The sequence below is a fragment of the Colletotrichum karsti genome, assembly GCF_011947395.1.
Source record: "Colletotrichum karsti strain CkLH20 chromosome Unknown Scaffold34, whole genome shotgun sequence".
In the NCBI taxonomy this organism is placed as follows: domain Eukaryota; kingdom Fungi; phylum Ascomycota; class Sordariomycetes; order Glomerellales; family Glomerellaceae; genus Colletotrichum; species Colletotrichum karsti.
In genome coordinates this window covers 10,180-25,645 of record NW_024065934.1, presented here as the reverse complement: position 1 = coordinate 25,645, position 15,466 = coordinate 10,180, and the positions used below count along the sequence as shown (strand labels likewise).

General features: G+C 42.6%; 2 protein-coding genes across 2 annotated transcripts; one reads left to right on the top strand and one right to left on the bottom strand.

Annotated features, from left to right (window-relative positions):
- Positions 1 to 141: 141 nt before the first annotated feature.
- Positions 142 to 2,056, bottom strand: CkaCkLH20_09425 (aryl-alcohol dehydrogenase; the record flags this gene model as incomplete). The annotated part of the gene is made up of 2 exons (XM_038892140.1): positions 142 to 1,767; positions 1,820 to 2,056. 2 exons carry the CDS (start codon positions 2,054 to 2,056, stop codon positions 142 to 144), a joined length of 1,863 nt encoding a protein of 620 aa, XP_038742376.1.
- A 5,318-nt stretch (positions 2,057 to 7,374) lies between these two features.
- CkaCkLH20_09424 (putative monooxygenase) lies at positions 7,375 to 8,795 on the top strand (the record flags this gene model as incomplete). Its single annotated transcript, XM_038892139.1, has 4 exons — positions 7,375 to 7,541; positions 7,597 to 7,931; positions 7,986 to 8,468; positions 8,524 to 8,795. 4 exons carry the CDS (start codon positions 7,375 to 7,377, stop codon positions 8,793 to 8,795), a joined length of 1,257 nt encoding a protein of 418 aa, XP_038742375.1.
- Between the last annotated feature and the right edge of the window lie 6,671 nt (positions 8,796 to 15,466).

Here is a 15,466-nt window from a genome sequence, read left to right as displayed (position 1 = left end):
CTGTCGAATCGGCTGCATTGCGTTGTTCTGTCTATCTGTGGAGTTACGGAAAATATCTCCTAAATATTCTACGATGCGTACTCAAATATCTTGGCGCCCAATAGTATCCAACCGTTCAAAGGCATGGAATAATTTTATTGACTACAGACGTGCTTCCTGAGACCCAGCATTCCTTTGATCCTCGAGAATGAGATCCGCCGCTCGCTCGGCCACGGCGTACACGGTAGATTGAATGTTGCCTCGCGGGATCAACGGGAATACGCTCGCATCGACTATTCTCAAGTTGTTCGTCCCATGGACAAGCAGTCGGGAATTCACCACTCCGCCTTGCTCCATGGGCAACATCGCACACGTTCCGCACGGGTGGTTATTCGAGACTATCTTCTGCTTCGCCACATGCTTCGCGTCCCGCAGACTGTCCATTGACTTTTTCCCGCCCTCAAGGTGAAGCCTTCGACCCATGGGCTTAAGTAGGCTAGCCATAGGCTCGGTTGATGCCAGCCTTTCGACGAACAGCAGGATATGGGCGTGAAGTTCAAGATCAAGCGGATGACGCAAGAATCCTATGTCGACGGTAGGGTTGAGGTTCGGGTCGTTCGAATGAATGTGAGTCGAGCCCCGTGAGAACGGGTGGTTCAGCACTCCACAGAATGTGATGTATTGCCCTTCCTCATCGAAGCCAAACATGTACCTAGCCGTCGAATCGTCACCAGACTTCAGCTGACGCGGCACTAGGCTACACTGCCCGATAGGCTCGTCTGTGTTGTCCAAGATTCCGTACAGTTCATCTTGCTGTTTATTGTTACCCGGAGGCAGATAGCCGTGTACCGACATATGATTGCGAATCCGGTTGATTGACTCCTTGGGCAGTTGCAAATTCAGGTATGAGGACATGAAGGGGAATTCGGCGAGAGGTCCGTCCTTGGATTGTTCGTACGCAGAAATTGCCTCCGCCATTATGCCGGGGTCTTTCATCATGTCGCCGGACACTTGGCCGTCCGCCAATTCCCAGGAACAGGGGACAAGTCCGTGGTCCTGGAGATTCTCACCCACGTTCTTGTTGTCGATGAAAACGTCGATCCGGTGGGCGCGGAGTAGGGATGCGTTCCCGATGCCCGAAAGCTCGAGCAACTGGGGAGTCTTGAAACTGCCAGCAGCGAGGACAACTTCTCTGCGGGCATATATCTTGTGCCCCATCCCATTCTTGGTCCTGATCACAACACCAACGGCTGAGACCGAGCCGTTCTGCTCACGTTTGAGCATCACCCGTTGAACCTGGGCTTCGGTGAGTGCCGCTATGTTGCTCCGATGGGTCGCTCTTGGACTGCAGTAATCGGCCCCAGCGTGACTCCGCCTTTTAGTCTCTGGATCGATCGTGACGCCGGCCAGGAACGGCCCGGAAAAGGTGCCGGAGACGTGATCTCCATGCGGCGGCTGATTGAGGTTCTCAAAGGTAGGAACCCAGGCCCTGTGACAAGGCAGGTAACTTCGTGCGTATGATACGTGAATGGGTCCTTCGCCTCCCAGGCTTCTCCCAGTAGCTGGCAAAGAGAGTTGGCCGCAAGTCTCCTCGGATGGGGGTTCAACGGAGGAAAACTTCTGCAGATAGGGTGACATGGCATTCCAGTCCCACCCTGTGTTTCCCAGAGCCGCCCAGCTGTCAAAATTGGCTCTCGAGGGGTATACCACGCAGCACATATTGATGGCGGAGGAACCTCCCCAGGTACGACCAACAGGATGAACCAGAGTTCTCCCATTCAGTTGGGGCTGCGTGATGATTAGACGAGGGACAAGCCGTAAATGCTAGGATCACGCCTACCTGCGGGACACCGGAGATCAACCATTCAAAATCCGCATTGCCATACATGTCGTTCATCAACCCAGGCGTGAAGACTCGGGGATCGTCGGTGCGGTCTGCGCCGGCCTCAATGACCAGAATCGCTAGCTTCTGGTCCGCCGAAAGGCGCTTCGCGACAACGAGGCCTGATGTACCTCCTCCAACAATGATGTAGTCATAATGAGTTCGGATCGGGATCTCAGATGCCTTAGAAGTCATGGTATACTGCGTCAAGGAGCTGAACAAGTGTAGAGAGATAAAAGTGAATGAGATTGTTGAGGTTCGTCGCTGGGGTTGAGAATTTGCTACGTCAAAATTTGGACCCTATACGGCAACTAAATACGAGCTGGGCGTAGTCACTCTAAGGCAGCAATCTCACGCTTTTTCCAGAATCTGAGACCATCCGACGTAAGGATAACGAGGTAATAATATGACAAACGTCGTTTACGTTTGTGACGTGGGTAACAGCCGCAACTATCAGCGGTGACTTCGAATACCAGACCTTTCGAAATGCCAGTCATGTACTCGTGGGATCAGCGACACGAATATCCCCCCATTACCCTAGTTTGCTTCTTCGGCCTTGACGGACTTTTGTGCTTTCCATCCGGGTCTCCACGTATTCTGTGAATCTATTCGTAACTCAGTTATCGCCGGCATTTTGTTTCCCGAAGCGTCTTAGTCTTCCATCGCGCCTACAGCGGTACTACACATTTGGCTCAAGCATGGCTTGGTTCTATTGCATGAGAACCACTCGGTTTGGACAAGTTGCCTGCGTGTAGACTTCTCAAAGGGGATGAGAGTACCGACTTAGAACTCGCCCATACCGGAGAACTCAGTTTTCCATATCACCCACCGGCTCGGACTTGTAACAGGAGCGAGTATCCTTGGCCTTGGTCACCGGCACTCCAAGCACGAAGTCCAAACTTGCGAAACCCAACTCCCGCGCTAACCGCAGAATCTGTGGTACTCCTCCTATTTGACATAATTTTCCTCCCCGTCATATAAAGACGTCAGGTCGATGAGTTGACGAGGGTGAGTGCTCTCATGCAATTCATCCCCTTGAAGAACTACATGACTTCATCCCACCGGCAAGTCTAGTTGAAACGATCACAATGGCCTCCTACGAACCCGAGACCCGCCTTTACATTGCAGGCAGCTTTGTGACTTCTGTTTCTGGGCGTACATTTGACCTTTTCGACCCTTACACCCAGAAACCAACTTATTCTGTCTACGAAGCCAATGCCGACGACGTCGACAAAGCCGTCAAGGCGGCAAAAGTAGCTTTCCCAACCTGGTCGTGTCTCTCGGCAGCAGAGCGCGGCTCGTACTTGTTCAAGCTGGCGGATGCGCTTGAGAAAGCTCTGCCGCAGCTTTCATACTTTGACGCAATCAACATGGGCAAGCCCGTGCACTTTGACGGTAAGAAGTGTCGTCAATCACTCATGTGCCTAAAGCTAATCGTTTCAGTACTGAATAGCAAAGCTATCGAGGTCTTACGTTATTACGCAGGCAAGGCACTGGACGTCGCAGGAGACAGCTCGCTGAACAGCGCGGGGATGTTGAACCTGACACTGCGTCAGCCGTACGGAGTCTGCGGAGCCATTATCCCTTGGAACTCGCCGGTCCTGGCGCTCGCGCTGAAAGTCGGGCCCGGTCTCGTATGTGGAAATACCATTGTTCTGAAGACGTCAGAAAAAGCACCTCTAAGCTGCTCCGTGGTTGCCAAGTGCTGCGAGGAAATCGGGCTTCCTGCCGGCGTTCTGAATATTCTTCACGGATTTGGCCAGCCTTGTGGAGAAGCTATTGCGACGCACATGGAGGTTCGCAAGATCTCATTCACAGGTTCCACGGCAACGGGGAGGGCAATCAGCCGGGCGGCAGCAAACTCCAATCTCAAGAACGTCACGCTGGAACTCGGCGGCAAAAGCCCGTTGATCGTGTTTGAGGACGCAGACGTCGAAAAGGCCGCCGCGGCCGCGGCTCTGTCGATTCTCATGAACAGCGGACAAGCCTGCATCGCGAGCTCCAGATTCTATGTCCACAAAAGCATCCGAGACAAGTTTGTTGCCTCGTTGGAAGCCATCATGGTGAAGACTCCGGCCGGCAACCCGTTGCATGAGTCCACCATGAGGGGTCCGCAGGCTGACGGATCTCAATTCGCCCGCGTTCTGGAGTTCCTCAACTACGCGAGAAAGAACGGGTTTGACATCAAGACCGGGGGAGGTCGCGATGGCACCCAGGGCTACTTGGTTCAAGGCACACTCATTCTGGATCCACCGGAAGACTCACGGCTGATGAAGGAGGAGATCTTTGGGCCTGTTGCCTGCGTCTGTACCTTTGAAGACGAAGAAGAAGTTCTGATGCGCGCCAACGATTGCGACTACGGGCTGTACGCATCGGTGTTTACGGCAGATATATCTCGGGCTTTACGCATTGCTAAGCGATTTGAGGCTGGTTCGGTCGGAGTGAACTGTACGAGCCCAACTTTGGCGATGGACATGCCTCTTGGGGGCTGGAAGAGTAGTGGTACGGGCAAAGAATACAGCAAGTATGCCCTTGAAGCCTGGACAGAGATGAAGTCTGTTTTCATCAGCTTGTAGGTCTGGCTTGGAACGGGTACTCAGGTTGAGGAGCGGCGGCAAGTCTCAGAAAACATTTTGTAGTTGAGTCATAGAACAAGCTTTTCAATGTCCATATTACTTGGTAGATTGTCATGTGGCGTATAAGTTGGTCCGCATTGGAAAACACAACGTGGATTCACCCTTCATCCAACGACAACTCAGCGCAAGCGTCTGGATCTATCTGAGTCGATTAAGTGGTGTATGGCATCCGCAGTGGCAGGGAGGGGACCAGAGTCACCCGACACAATATGATCACTACACCACGCCATACTGGTACTGTTAGATTTCACTGTTCACTGTTTCATTCAGTCTTTTCAACTCGACGTCCGATCAAATTGGCAGTCTTGACTCAAATGAAACATCATTGACCTCATGACTATCATCCGGCAGTTTCTTGTCCGCGTGATATTCGCACCTCAGCCGAGCCTGCTGAATTCGCTTCTTCACCAAGAGAAATCGATACAAAAGCCGAAGTTTCTAACTGACAGAGAATCCTTACTGCCATGTGGTGACTACGTCAGAAACCACAGCATCGTTTGCGCGGCGAGTTTCGGAACTTTGTGAGTCCATCTCACCGGACTCGCATGTCAATGCCATTGCAGCGGTGAACGAAGATGGCCCGCATGCGGCACCAGCCGCGCCGGACATGAACCAGACGCGAATGCGACGCTCCTGTGTATATCTTCAGACCAGGGGTCACGATCGGTGGCTCGTCTTTCGGATTTCGGTACAGGCCGATGCATCGAAGAGGTGCTTGGCCGGCCGCCCACTCGAAAGGATCTTCCCCCTCGAAAAGACCTCTGCCCCCCTCGATTTTCTCCCGGTGGTTCGTTCCAACTCACTCTTCTATCCATGTTGGTGGTGCAGTTGCCGCGTGGACAATATAAGAGTCATGTTTGTGAGGGCATTTCCCCTTTCCTTTTCGCTCATTCCAATTTTTACCTTCCCCTTCATAGGAAGATTGCTTTTGCAACAGTTCCTTACTCGGAATCCATTTGACTCGCGTTCGCCACGTAAAACCGAATCAATCCTCCTGGCCGTACAACATAATGCGAGAAAAGACAGTTTCCGGTACAGACAGCAGTGGCTCTGATTCTGCAGAAGGTGGTCGTCAAAACTCCGCCGGCGAAGGTGGAACAGATCCTAGCAACTGCGAAACGCCTGGAGCAAGCGTTGAAGGTCCTTGGGAGTTCCCCGACGGTGGCGCAAAAGCGTGGTTATGTGTTGCTGGCGCTGCTGCGTCGTCGTTCTGCGCATTCGGCTGGATTAGGTATGGAAAATGTGTTTGTTTGTTTAGCAAAACCAGCTGACGAAAGATATTAGCTCGGTCGGTGTCTTCCAGGAGTACTACGCACGCGAACTGCTCCAAGAATACTCAACAATCGACATCGGATGGATCGTCTCAGTCGAAGTCTTCTTCATGCTTTTCGGTGCCCCGATTGCGGGCGTGTTATTCGACCGTTACGGCCCTCGTTGGGTCCTCCTCACAGGGACAATTCTACACGTCTTCGGCCTCATGATGGCGTCGCTCTGCCGCGAGTACTATCAGTTCCTCTTATCCCAAAGCATTTGCAGCGCTGTGGGTGCCAGTCTCATCTTCAATCCTACCTTGGCAAGCGTGTCTACCTGGTTCCGCAACAGACGCGGCGCCGCCCTTGGCTTGACGTTTGCGGGAACCTCGGTCGGAGGGGTGATATTCCCGATTATGGTCACCAAACTCATCCCGGAAGTTGGCTTTCCGTGGACGATGCGGATATGCAGCTTCCTGATCCTCGTGTTGATGGCGTTCGCAAACCTCACGATTCGTTCCCGAATAAAGCCCCGCAAACGACCTCTTCGCTGGGTTGATTTCATCCGACCGTGGGGCGAGCTCAGGTTCGCTCTCGTGGCCACCGCCATGTTCTTGTTCAACTGGGGAATGTTCCTACCCTCCATCTTCATTGCTGTGGATGCTCGGCAGAACAACATGGCCATACCCAATTCGCACTACCTCGTGTCCATCTTGAACGCAGGTGCCTTTTTCGGGAGGGTTATTCCCGGTTTTATCAGCGATCGATATGGCCGAGCAAACACGATGGTCGTTGCCGCCTTCTTGACAGCACTCTTCATCGTTGCTTTCTGGATTCCGGCCTCGTCTGCGGGTGCTTTCTATGCTTACGCAGCCGCCATCGGGGTGGTTACGGGAGCTGGCATTAGCTTGCCACCAGCTATCGTGGCTCAGATTTCGAATATTGAAGAGATCGGGGTCAGAAACGGCGCCGCATATGCCGTGGCAGCCTTTGCTGCTTTGACCGGACCGCCAATCGGCTCGGCACTGATCTCGCAAGACAATGGGAATCTTACTCACATGAAGGTCTTTGCCGGCTCAGCGTGCTTCGCATCATGCGCATGTTTCGTTGCGGCCCGAATAGCTATCGGGGGATATAAAATAAGAGTGGTGGTGTAGAATCCTGTTATGCTAGATCTTGGACGTTGACTGGCAAGCCTAGAGAACAATATAGATGGTCTTGAGCTAGGCCTATTAATTTTATAGAGTCCTGTTCAATGCTGGTTGAGGTATGGTCGGACCTGATGGTGACCGCCACATCCATCTAAGCTGTCTTGAGCTCGCCAGCATGAATGTATTCGCGTTATCCCTGCATACGAGTCGTATGATATCAGGTTATCATGGAAAACCTCGCGGCTTCGGCGTTGAAAAAACACCGAGACCGTTCACAGTGACGGTAGCGCTGTCCGCGCAGTCCATGCTTTGGAAGAGTCGGGAATAGGTTTCCGCCGTTGAGTACAAACTTCATTCAGAGGACAGAAGAACTACATATTGAGAGGTAGTTAACAGGATTTAAAGCGCTTCCTCGTTCTCTTGCACTCATTCTTCTTCTCATCGGTGCAATCATCGCAAACACTAGATCGATCATCATGACGGACTCTAACGAGGGTCCGAAGAGGCCTCATGTTCTCATAGTTGGAGCTGGAATCGGCGGTCTGACATTGACTCAACTTCTACGAAAGCGAAACATCAGCTATGAGATCTTTGAGAGAGATCCCGAGCCAAGGACCACTGGTTGGTGTATCGCACTTCATACGTGAGTACCCATGTCTGAGACCTGATGAGCCCTCTGACACTTCAACGATTTGCAGCATGCTGGAAGAGCTTCAAGCCTCATTCCCAGATGACGTCCCAAGCCTTGAAGAGGCAGATCATCTGAAGCCTCTGAAGCTGCCATCGCAGTCGGTGATATATCCATCAAACGACCCCGATGTCCGTTTTGGAACAACTGCCGCAGGATCCAACGATTTCTTGAGGTGCAACCGAGAAAAGCTGCGTCAAGTCCTCGTTACGAATGTGAACGTCCATATGAGCAAGAAGTGCTCTCGTGTTGAAGAGTCATCTGAAGGAGTGACGGTTCATTTCGAGGACGGAACGTCTGCCACTGGGGACATCGTTGTTGGGGCAGATGGAGTCAACAGCATTGGTTTGTTGCGACCAAAACCAAGTATCAGTTCCGTACAAGCTGACATTGAAGCAGTGAGAAGCCACCTGCTCACCAGCGATCCACTGGAACACCTCCCGCTCGGTGTCATTGGCGGCGAGCTGAGTCTCGGCGGCCGGTACATGGAAAGGCAGCTGGAGTTGGGCCATTCGACTTACACGGTATTCCTGAAAGATGACGCCGAAGATACAAACTCTGGAAACTTTGTCACACTGTTCGCGGCCCTGGAGAGGGTTCACCCCGACGGAAACTCGGCCGACTTCTACTGGATCTTGACTTGGCGGGACGAGAAGGCCGGAAAAGAAGACTTTTGGACCAAGCACGCAAGCCAGCAAGAGTTGTACGACTTTGTGCAAAAGGCCACGAAAGCTCTGAACACGGAATTCCGTCGTACTATTGATGCGACGTCTGTCGACCGGATTCTTGGCAACCCTTTCCCACTCCGGACTCTGATCACGCCTGGGCTCCCCTCCAGCAGAGCAACTCTTCTTGGTGATGCGGCACACTGCATGCCTCCTTGTAAGTTTGCATCTCAAACTCGTTCTAGATGGGAGTGCTGACTAGAATTCCTCAGTTGGCGGGCAAGGAGGTGTCCAGGCTATCATAGACGCTTTGAATCTGGCAAAGGCAATCGGAAATCTTCCTGGCCAAGTGGTCGCTGGGGAGGAGATCAAAGAGGCTCTCTCATCGTACAACGAGGAAATGCTGCAACGCGGAAACGATGCAGTGAGGAAAAGCCTGGCTGTCTATGATCCTAATGCTAAGAAATTTGCCTGGGACCGGGCTCCTGAGACGTTGCCCAAGGAGAACATCTCTCTTGAGAAGTTGAGAAGCGGAATTCCATAGACCACGATAGCTTTGAAGTGTTTTAGAAATATTCTGCTGCCTATCGATGTAGTCTTCGCCAACAGCTAAAGCGTTTCTATGTGTCTATGCCTCAGCGGGTGGTCCATAGGCAACTTGCTATCGTTAAGCCACCACATACGACCATACCCACTGGAAAACTCGGGATCCCGTCCGCTCTCCCATAGATAAGCCAGTGAGGGCAGGCTTAGCTATGGGAGAGCCTATGCTGACAAAGCAGACCGCTAACGGAACGACCGACCCACAATTCCTTCCCTTCGGACACCGTTCAGCGGGCCCACACAACCTCCGTTTCCTCCTGCATGCCCGTCGGCGCCGGCTTGCGGTCGGCCTCGGGGGACCACGGGCGTGACGTTAGACCGGGCAGATGTGGGCGCGTGCAGCTGCATTCTCTTTTCCAGAAATTGAAAATGAGCTTCAAGGCCACTTTTTTTCGCGGCGCCAATCTTCCCACCGTCCTTCTCGCCTTTCTCTCTCAGACTCTCTCCCACCTTCTCGAATTCCGACACGTGAATGCCGGCGCTTGCGACTCCAGTCTGACAATGCCTCCTCGTCGAACCGTCCACACTGAGTCCCGCAGACGATGTTTGCCTGGCGATCCAATATCCCAAAAGGCGAGAGCCCAAGCCGACCTAAAAAAGGTCTCACAGGTACCCTTATGAGACCGGGCCAGTGTGGGGTCCAAAACAAAGGGTGGGCGCTCGCAAGTAGGGGCTTACTAGAAAATATATAATCTCCTGCACTTAGCTATATAGTAGTCTGATGCTAACGTTAATGAGGTATATAGGAGAGATTCTAGAAATTAACCCTAACTAGGTTTAGATTAATCTCTACTCTAATACTAATAGAGCTATAGATATTATTTAATTAGTTCTCTTAGTATATACTAGAGATTTAGGTAAATAATGTGTAAAGCTTCTAATAGAAGATAGAGAGGAATCTAAATGGGTAGCCTCTATAAATATAGGAGTAGCTATTATAGGGTTCTAGAGAAACCTAGTGTTATAGGCGGATAAGACTATACTTTAGACAAAGAGGGCATAAGATTAATAAAACGCATACTACTAGAGGCTTACCTTTAATAAAGTAAGTATAACTAGAATAAACTGCTACTATAGGCCTATTTATAGGATATCTTTAGTAAGTCTGCTGCTTATTTTTATTTTAGAAATTAAGTCTAATTAGTTTATTAGTGGGTGTGAGAAAGTCTAGTTAATAAGCTTAGCCTTAATTATAGTTAGACGTTTATAAAAGTATTAATAATAGCTAAGGATATAATACTTTACCTTAATGCTCTCTAGAGGAGAGTGGAGGATATTTAATATGCTCTAGGGATAAGGATTTTATTCTATACCGCCCTACTTCTTATAAGTATTATAGGTTTCAGACTAAGTATAATTATATAGCTACCTTTTAAGTAGGTTAAGATAGCTATAGTATATAATCTAGCGAATTAAGAAAGAACTAAATTAATTATAAAAATTACTAACGTGGTTAATAAGCGAGTGGATCAGATAAGCGAGTAGATCAGCTAATAGTAACTATAGCATATTTATAACTAATAACTAATATTAAGCAAATTAATTTAATATAAACTAGTTAAGATCTTCTTCTTTAGATATTTCTTTAGCAAATTGATATATTTATATATTATAACTAGTATTCCTATAGACGCTATATCGCTATTAGCCTATCTCTATCCTCAGTTAGCAACCACTACTCTAGCGCGTTTCCTCCTCAATCTGAGCTATAGCCTCTCTCTGCAATTAAAGGTCCTCTACCTTAGCTATAGTGAGACTTCCTCCTTATCTAAGACGTGTTTTCTTAGCCCTCTAGCGTCTATTAAGTAGGTTGTTCTCCTCTTAAAGGATCTAGACCTTAGACCTTAATAAAGCAATCTAGTATATAAATCTATATGCCCCCTTTAATAGATACTTTATAGCTTTAATAATTAAAGTTAGTAAGCTATTTTAATAATAGGAAATTCTTCTCTTAATAAGTTTAGACTGAGAAGATGCTTCTATTAGGTTATTTAGCGTCTAAGAAGTCTATATAGGGGGTATTATTAGGAGGGACTCTAGAGGTATTAGAGTATATAACTTAATATTAAGCTTTAATAGTATACTTTCTATACTAAGAGGGATAAGCCTAGCCCCTTTAAAACCTCCCTAGATGTTTTTAACTATAAGGGCTTATATAAAAGCCTTATAAAATATAGGGAAGAAGTCTTCCTTTATAATATAGGTATTACCTTAGTATATCTTATCCTCAATTTATTAACTATATACCTTCTTTAGTAGTCTAAAATACCTAACGTCTAAGGGCTAAAGTAAATAAGAGGAATAGGTTAGTATATAAAGTATAATAATATTGTTTTCCTTATAATATATCTTAAAGTTAGTAGTATAGTGACTTTTATACCTATTAATAATAAGGAGGTAATATCTACTATTTATATATAGTTTTATATACTAATTAAAGTGCTAGAGCTAATTTAAGCCTCTTTTATTTTTTTTCTATCTATTTTTAGATATTATAATAACCTAGTTATATAGGAGACCTATTTCTATATACTAAGTAGAGAGGTAATATTACCCTAAAATAATAATATATAGTGGAACGCTATAGCCTAATAAACTAATAGCCTAAATAACTATAACCTATTTATAATTATTAGGCTATATTATTTTTATATTTAAATGCCTCTTAGCGCTTATTATAACTATTTTAAATACAATCTAGCCTATTATAAACCTAGTCTTATTAAAGTTATAGATATCTAAATCTATAATACTATATTTTATAATTATATTTACTATAAGCTAAAACTATATATTTATTATATCTAGGTCTTTATATTAAGCCCTTATATAGTTATACTTATAAAAAAAGTATATCTAGAGCTATAGTTATTACTTAATAAAGTTTAAGGCTTAATGCTTCCTAATAGGGGGTATATTATAATTAGTAAGTAGTTAATTAGCTATATCTTTTGTACTATTAATATAGAGAGGAAATAATTAGAAATCTAAGTTGAGAATATACTTAACTAGCTTCTCTTCTTTAAGTATAATTAAATTTTATAACTTAGGTATAATATTATATTATAATCCCTTTCCCTCTAAATAATAACGTAAAGTTAAAAAGGGCACTAAGTAGATATAAGATATAGCTTAAATACTAAGAGTTAGTATCTTCTTAATAGCTTAGATTGCTAAGTTTATTTAACCTTTATTACTCTATAATAATATATTTAGTTATAGTGTGATATAATATAGAAGTTAGAAGACGGTTTTGCGCGGTCAGCTAATCTACTTACTTATCTAATCTACTTACTTATTAACCACGTTATATATTAGAATAAATAGTTAGGTTTTACTATTAAGAAGAAGTAGGATAATATATAAGTAACTATCTATATTATATAGCTTATCTCTTATCTAATCTGCTTATATATAGTATTTCTATTACCCTTATAACTATTCTATAGCCCCTCCTTTACGTTATAAGCCTCTTACTTATATAGGCTCTCTAGCTAGACGTATTTAAAGTTCCCTTTAAGTTCCTTAATAATATTCTTAAGCGTCTAAATATAAAGAGCGTTAACTTTATAGCGTTATAATAGAAGGAAGCTATACTTAACTAGCCTATATTAGATATTAAGTATTATAATTTCTATAAGATATAGTATAGGATTCTTCTTATTATAGGAATCTAAGACCCTTCTTATCTATATTTATTAAGAGTTAATATAGGTAGTAGGCTATATAGTATATTCTATATAATTATCTCTAAAATTAAAACTCTATACTCACTATATATAGAGGGTTTAGAATTATATCTATATAATTATATTTTAGGATATAGCCCTAATATATTTTAGGAAAGCTATTAGCCTATTTATATTAATAAGGACCTTTTAAGGATAGCCTTCTCCTAAGTCTCTCACCTTAAAGACCTTAGAAGGTTTTACGCTTTAGTTAGTAATTTAAGTCTATAGTAGGATGAGAACGTACTAATTTATATAACTTAAGGAGATATAAAAGAGTGGGAAAGCTAGAACGATATATTAGAATTATAAAAAGAATATAATAAGCTTTAAAAGAACTATTAAGCTAATAATCTACTAATTAAACGGACTATAAGTAAGATCTATACTATTAAGGATATACTTAAAATGCTTATAATTAAGGCTAAAAGGGCGTAATACTTTAAGTAAGCTGACGACCTATGAGCTGCTAGTTAGCTAATATCTATTAATCACTAGGAATTATATGCGCTCATTTAGAAGCAAGCGTATATAATAAGTTCTAAAGTAGCTACTATTATTAAGTAATTCTTAGGCTAGCGAAATCACACTATTAAATAAAGCTTAATAGTATTTATATATATAGTAGTAGTATACTTATAAAACCGCCCTAAAGTGGCTATAGAACTAGCCTATAAATATATCCTAGGATATATATCTTAGCTACTTTAAAAGGATAAGATTATATTACCCTCTAGGGTTATATAAACGCTCTTAAGGTGTTTACTCTATACTATAAGCTTCTACTATAGAGGAGGCCTAACTAGATATATATATAGATAGTATATAATTAAAATAAATAACTTTAACTAGCTATTTAATTATCCTAAGTGTGTCTAGTTTAGTATACCTATAGAGAGCATTATTAGTCTATTAAGCTAGAGTAACTATATTAAACGTCGCTATAGAGCCTTATACGCACTATATACGTCCTAGTTCTTAATAATAAAGGCGGTCTATAAGTCTAAAAGAAACTATATAGGCTGAGGTTTATAACCTAAACCTGAGAAAACCCATTATCTACTATATAGTATCCTAGCCTCTATTAGCAATAGCTACTTATAATATACTAATAAAATATATAAGTCAAATAACGCTAAGGGAGTTTTCTAGTATAGGTCTTATAAGTATAATAGAGATATAGAGGTTATTATTTAGGGATTTAACTTATAGTTAGAATATATATAGAATTATTATAGGTAAGATAGTTAGACTAATTATAAACTCTAGATAAAAGTAGATAGGAAATAATAATAGAGTATTAAATAAGTCTAGTATATAAGATACCTTATAGGGAATATAAAAACCTATAGCTAGTGTCTACTATTATCTTACTTCTATTATATTATAACTATAACTACCTTTTTATATCTATTTAATGCTACTCTAATTCTATAATACTTAGGTTAAGTAGAGGTTATAGTTTAAGTTAAAGACTAATAATAATAGCGTCTCCTTTAGATAGCAATTTACTTAGACTAGTTAATTATTACGTCTAAAGACTATAGGAATTCTAATAAATTAATTATAATATTATTACTTTCTAGGATAAAACTACCTACTATTTTATTATATTTTAATAAATAACTTAAAATTAATCTTAAAGGAGTAAAAAGACTTAACCTAGAAGTAGATAATAAGCTACTCTATACCTAATTTCCCTATCTACCTTTTAATTTAGTATTAATTATCTTCTTTTAGCCTCTTAGGCTGCTTATCCTTATACTCTTCTAACCCCTTCCTTTTCTAATTTTAAATACTACTAAGCTTTTATCTCTTTAGTAGCGTCATATTATCTTTAACCCCCTTTTAATTACAGCTTAAGTCCTAAATCTTCTTCTTTAGCTACTTATTATTATCTATCTATTTCTACTTCTTTAGCTATTTATTATTATCCTCCTCAACCCCCTTTTATTTATAGCTTAGGTCCTAAAGCTTCTCCTTTAGCTATTTATTATTATCTACTTATTTCTACTTCTTTAGCTACTTATTATTATCCTCCTCAACCCCCTTTTATTTACAGCTTAGGTCCTAAAACTTCTCTTTTAGCTACTTATTATTATCTACCTATTTCTACTTCTTTAGCTGCTTATTATTATACTCTTTAATAAGGTTTTATTTATAACCCTACTCTTTAGTATTAGTTTTAATTTCTCTATTCTAACTCCTTCTCTAGGCGTCTATACTTAAAATATAACTTTAAAAGCAATTTAAGGAAATAGAAAAATTGCTAATATCTATATCTATAGTAGGTATAAACCTTTAGAATTACTTAATAATAATATTTATTATATAGAGGTAGGCTTTATTAACTTCTATTTTATTTTTAATGCTCTTAAAATATTACTTATAGTTAAACCTAAGTTATAACTTTAGTATATCCTACTTCTCTTTCTTATAAAGAATTTACTCCTAAGTAATAAGGGAAGCAATAAGGTTTTAAGTAATCCTATTAAACTATACTAAATTATACTAGAAATAAGTATATAGCCTAGCTAGATAATTATTAGTCTTTATACTATAGTTAATAGATTTTAAATTATTCTAATACTTAGAGCTACTATCTTTAGTAGGGATAACTATATTATTAGGTATAAAGCTAGAAAATTTAGTATAGTATAAAGTTAACTATATAATAGACTCTATATATAGTATATTTTTATTTATTTAAAGGTTAATTATATTTACTAATTATAGCTTTACTTATAGATATAGGATAACTATACTAATATAGATAGTAGGCGCTTTTAACTAGTTTGCCTTATAAGGGAATTAATTTTTTAAAATCTAATTTTAAGATTAAAAAACTTAACTATTAATAGGGGTGCTATAGGCTAAGGTACTA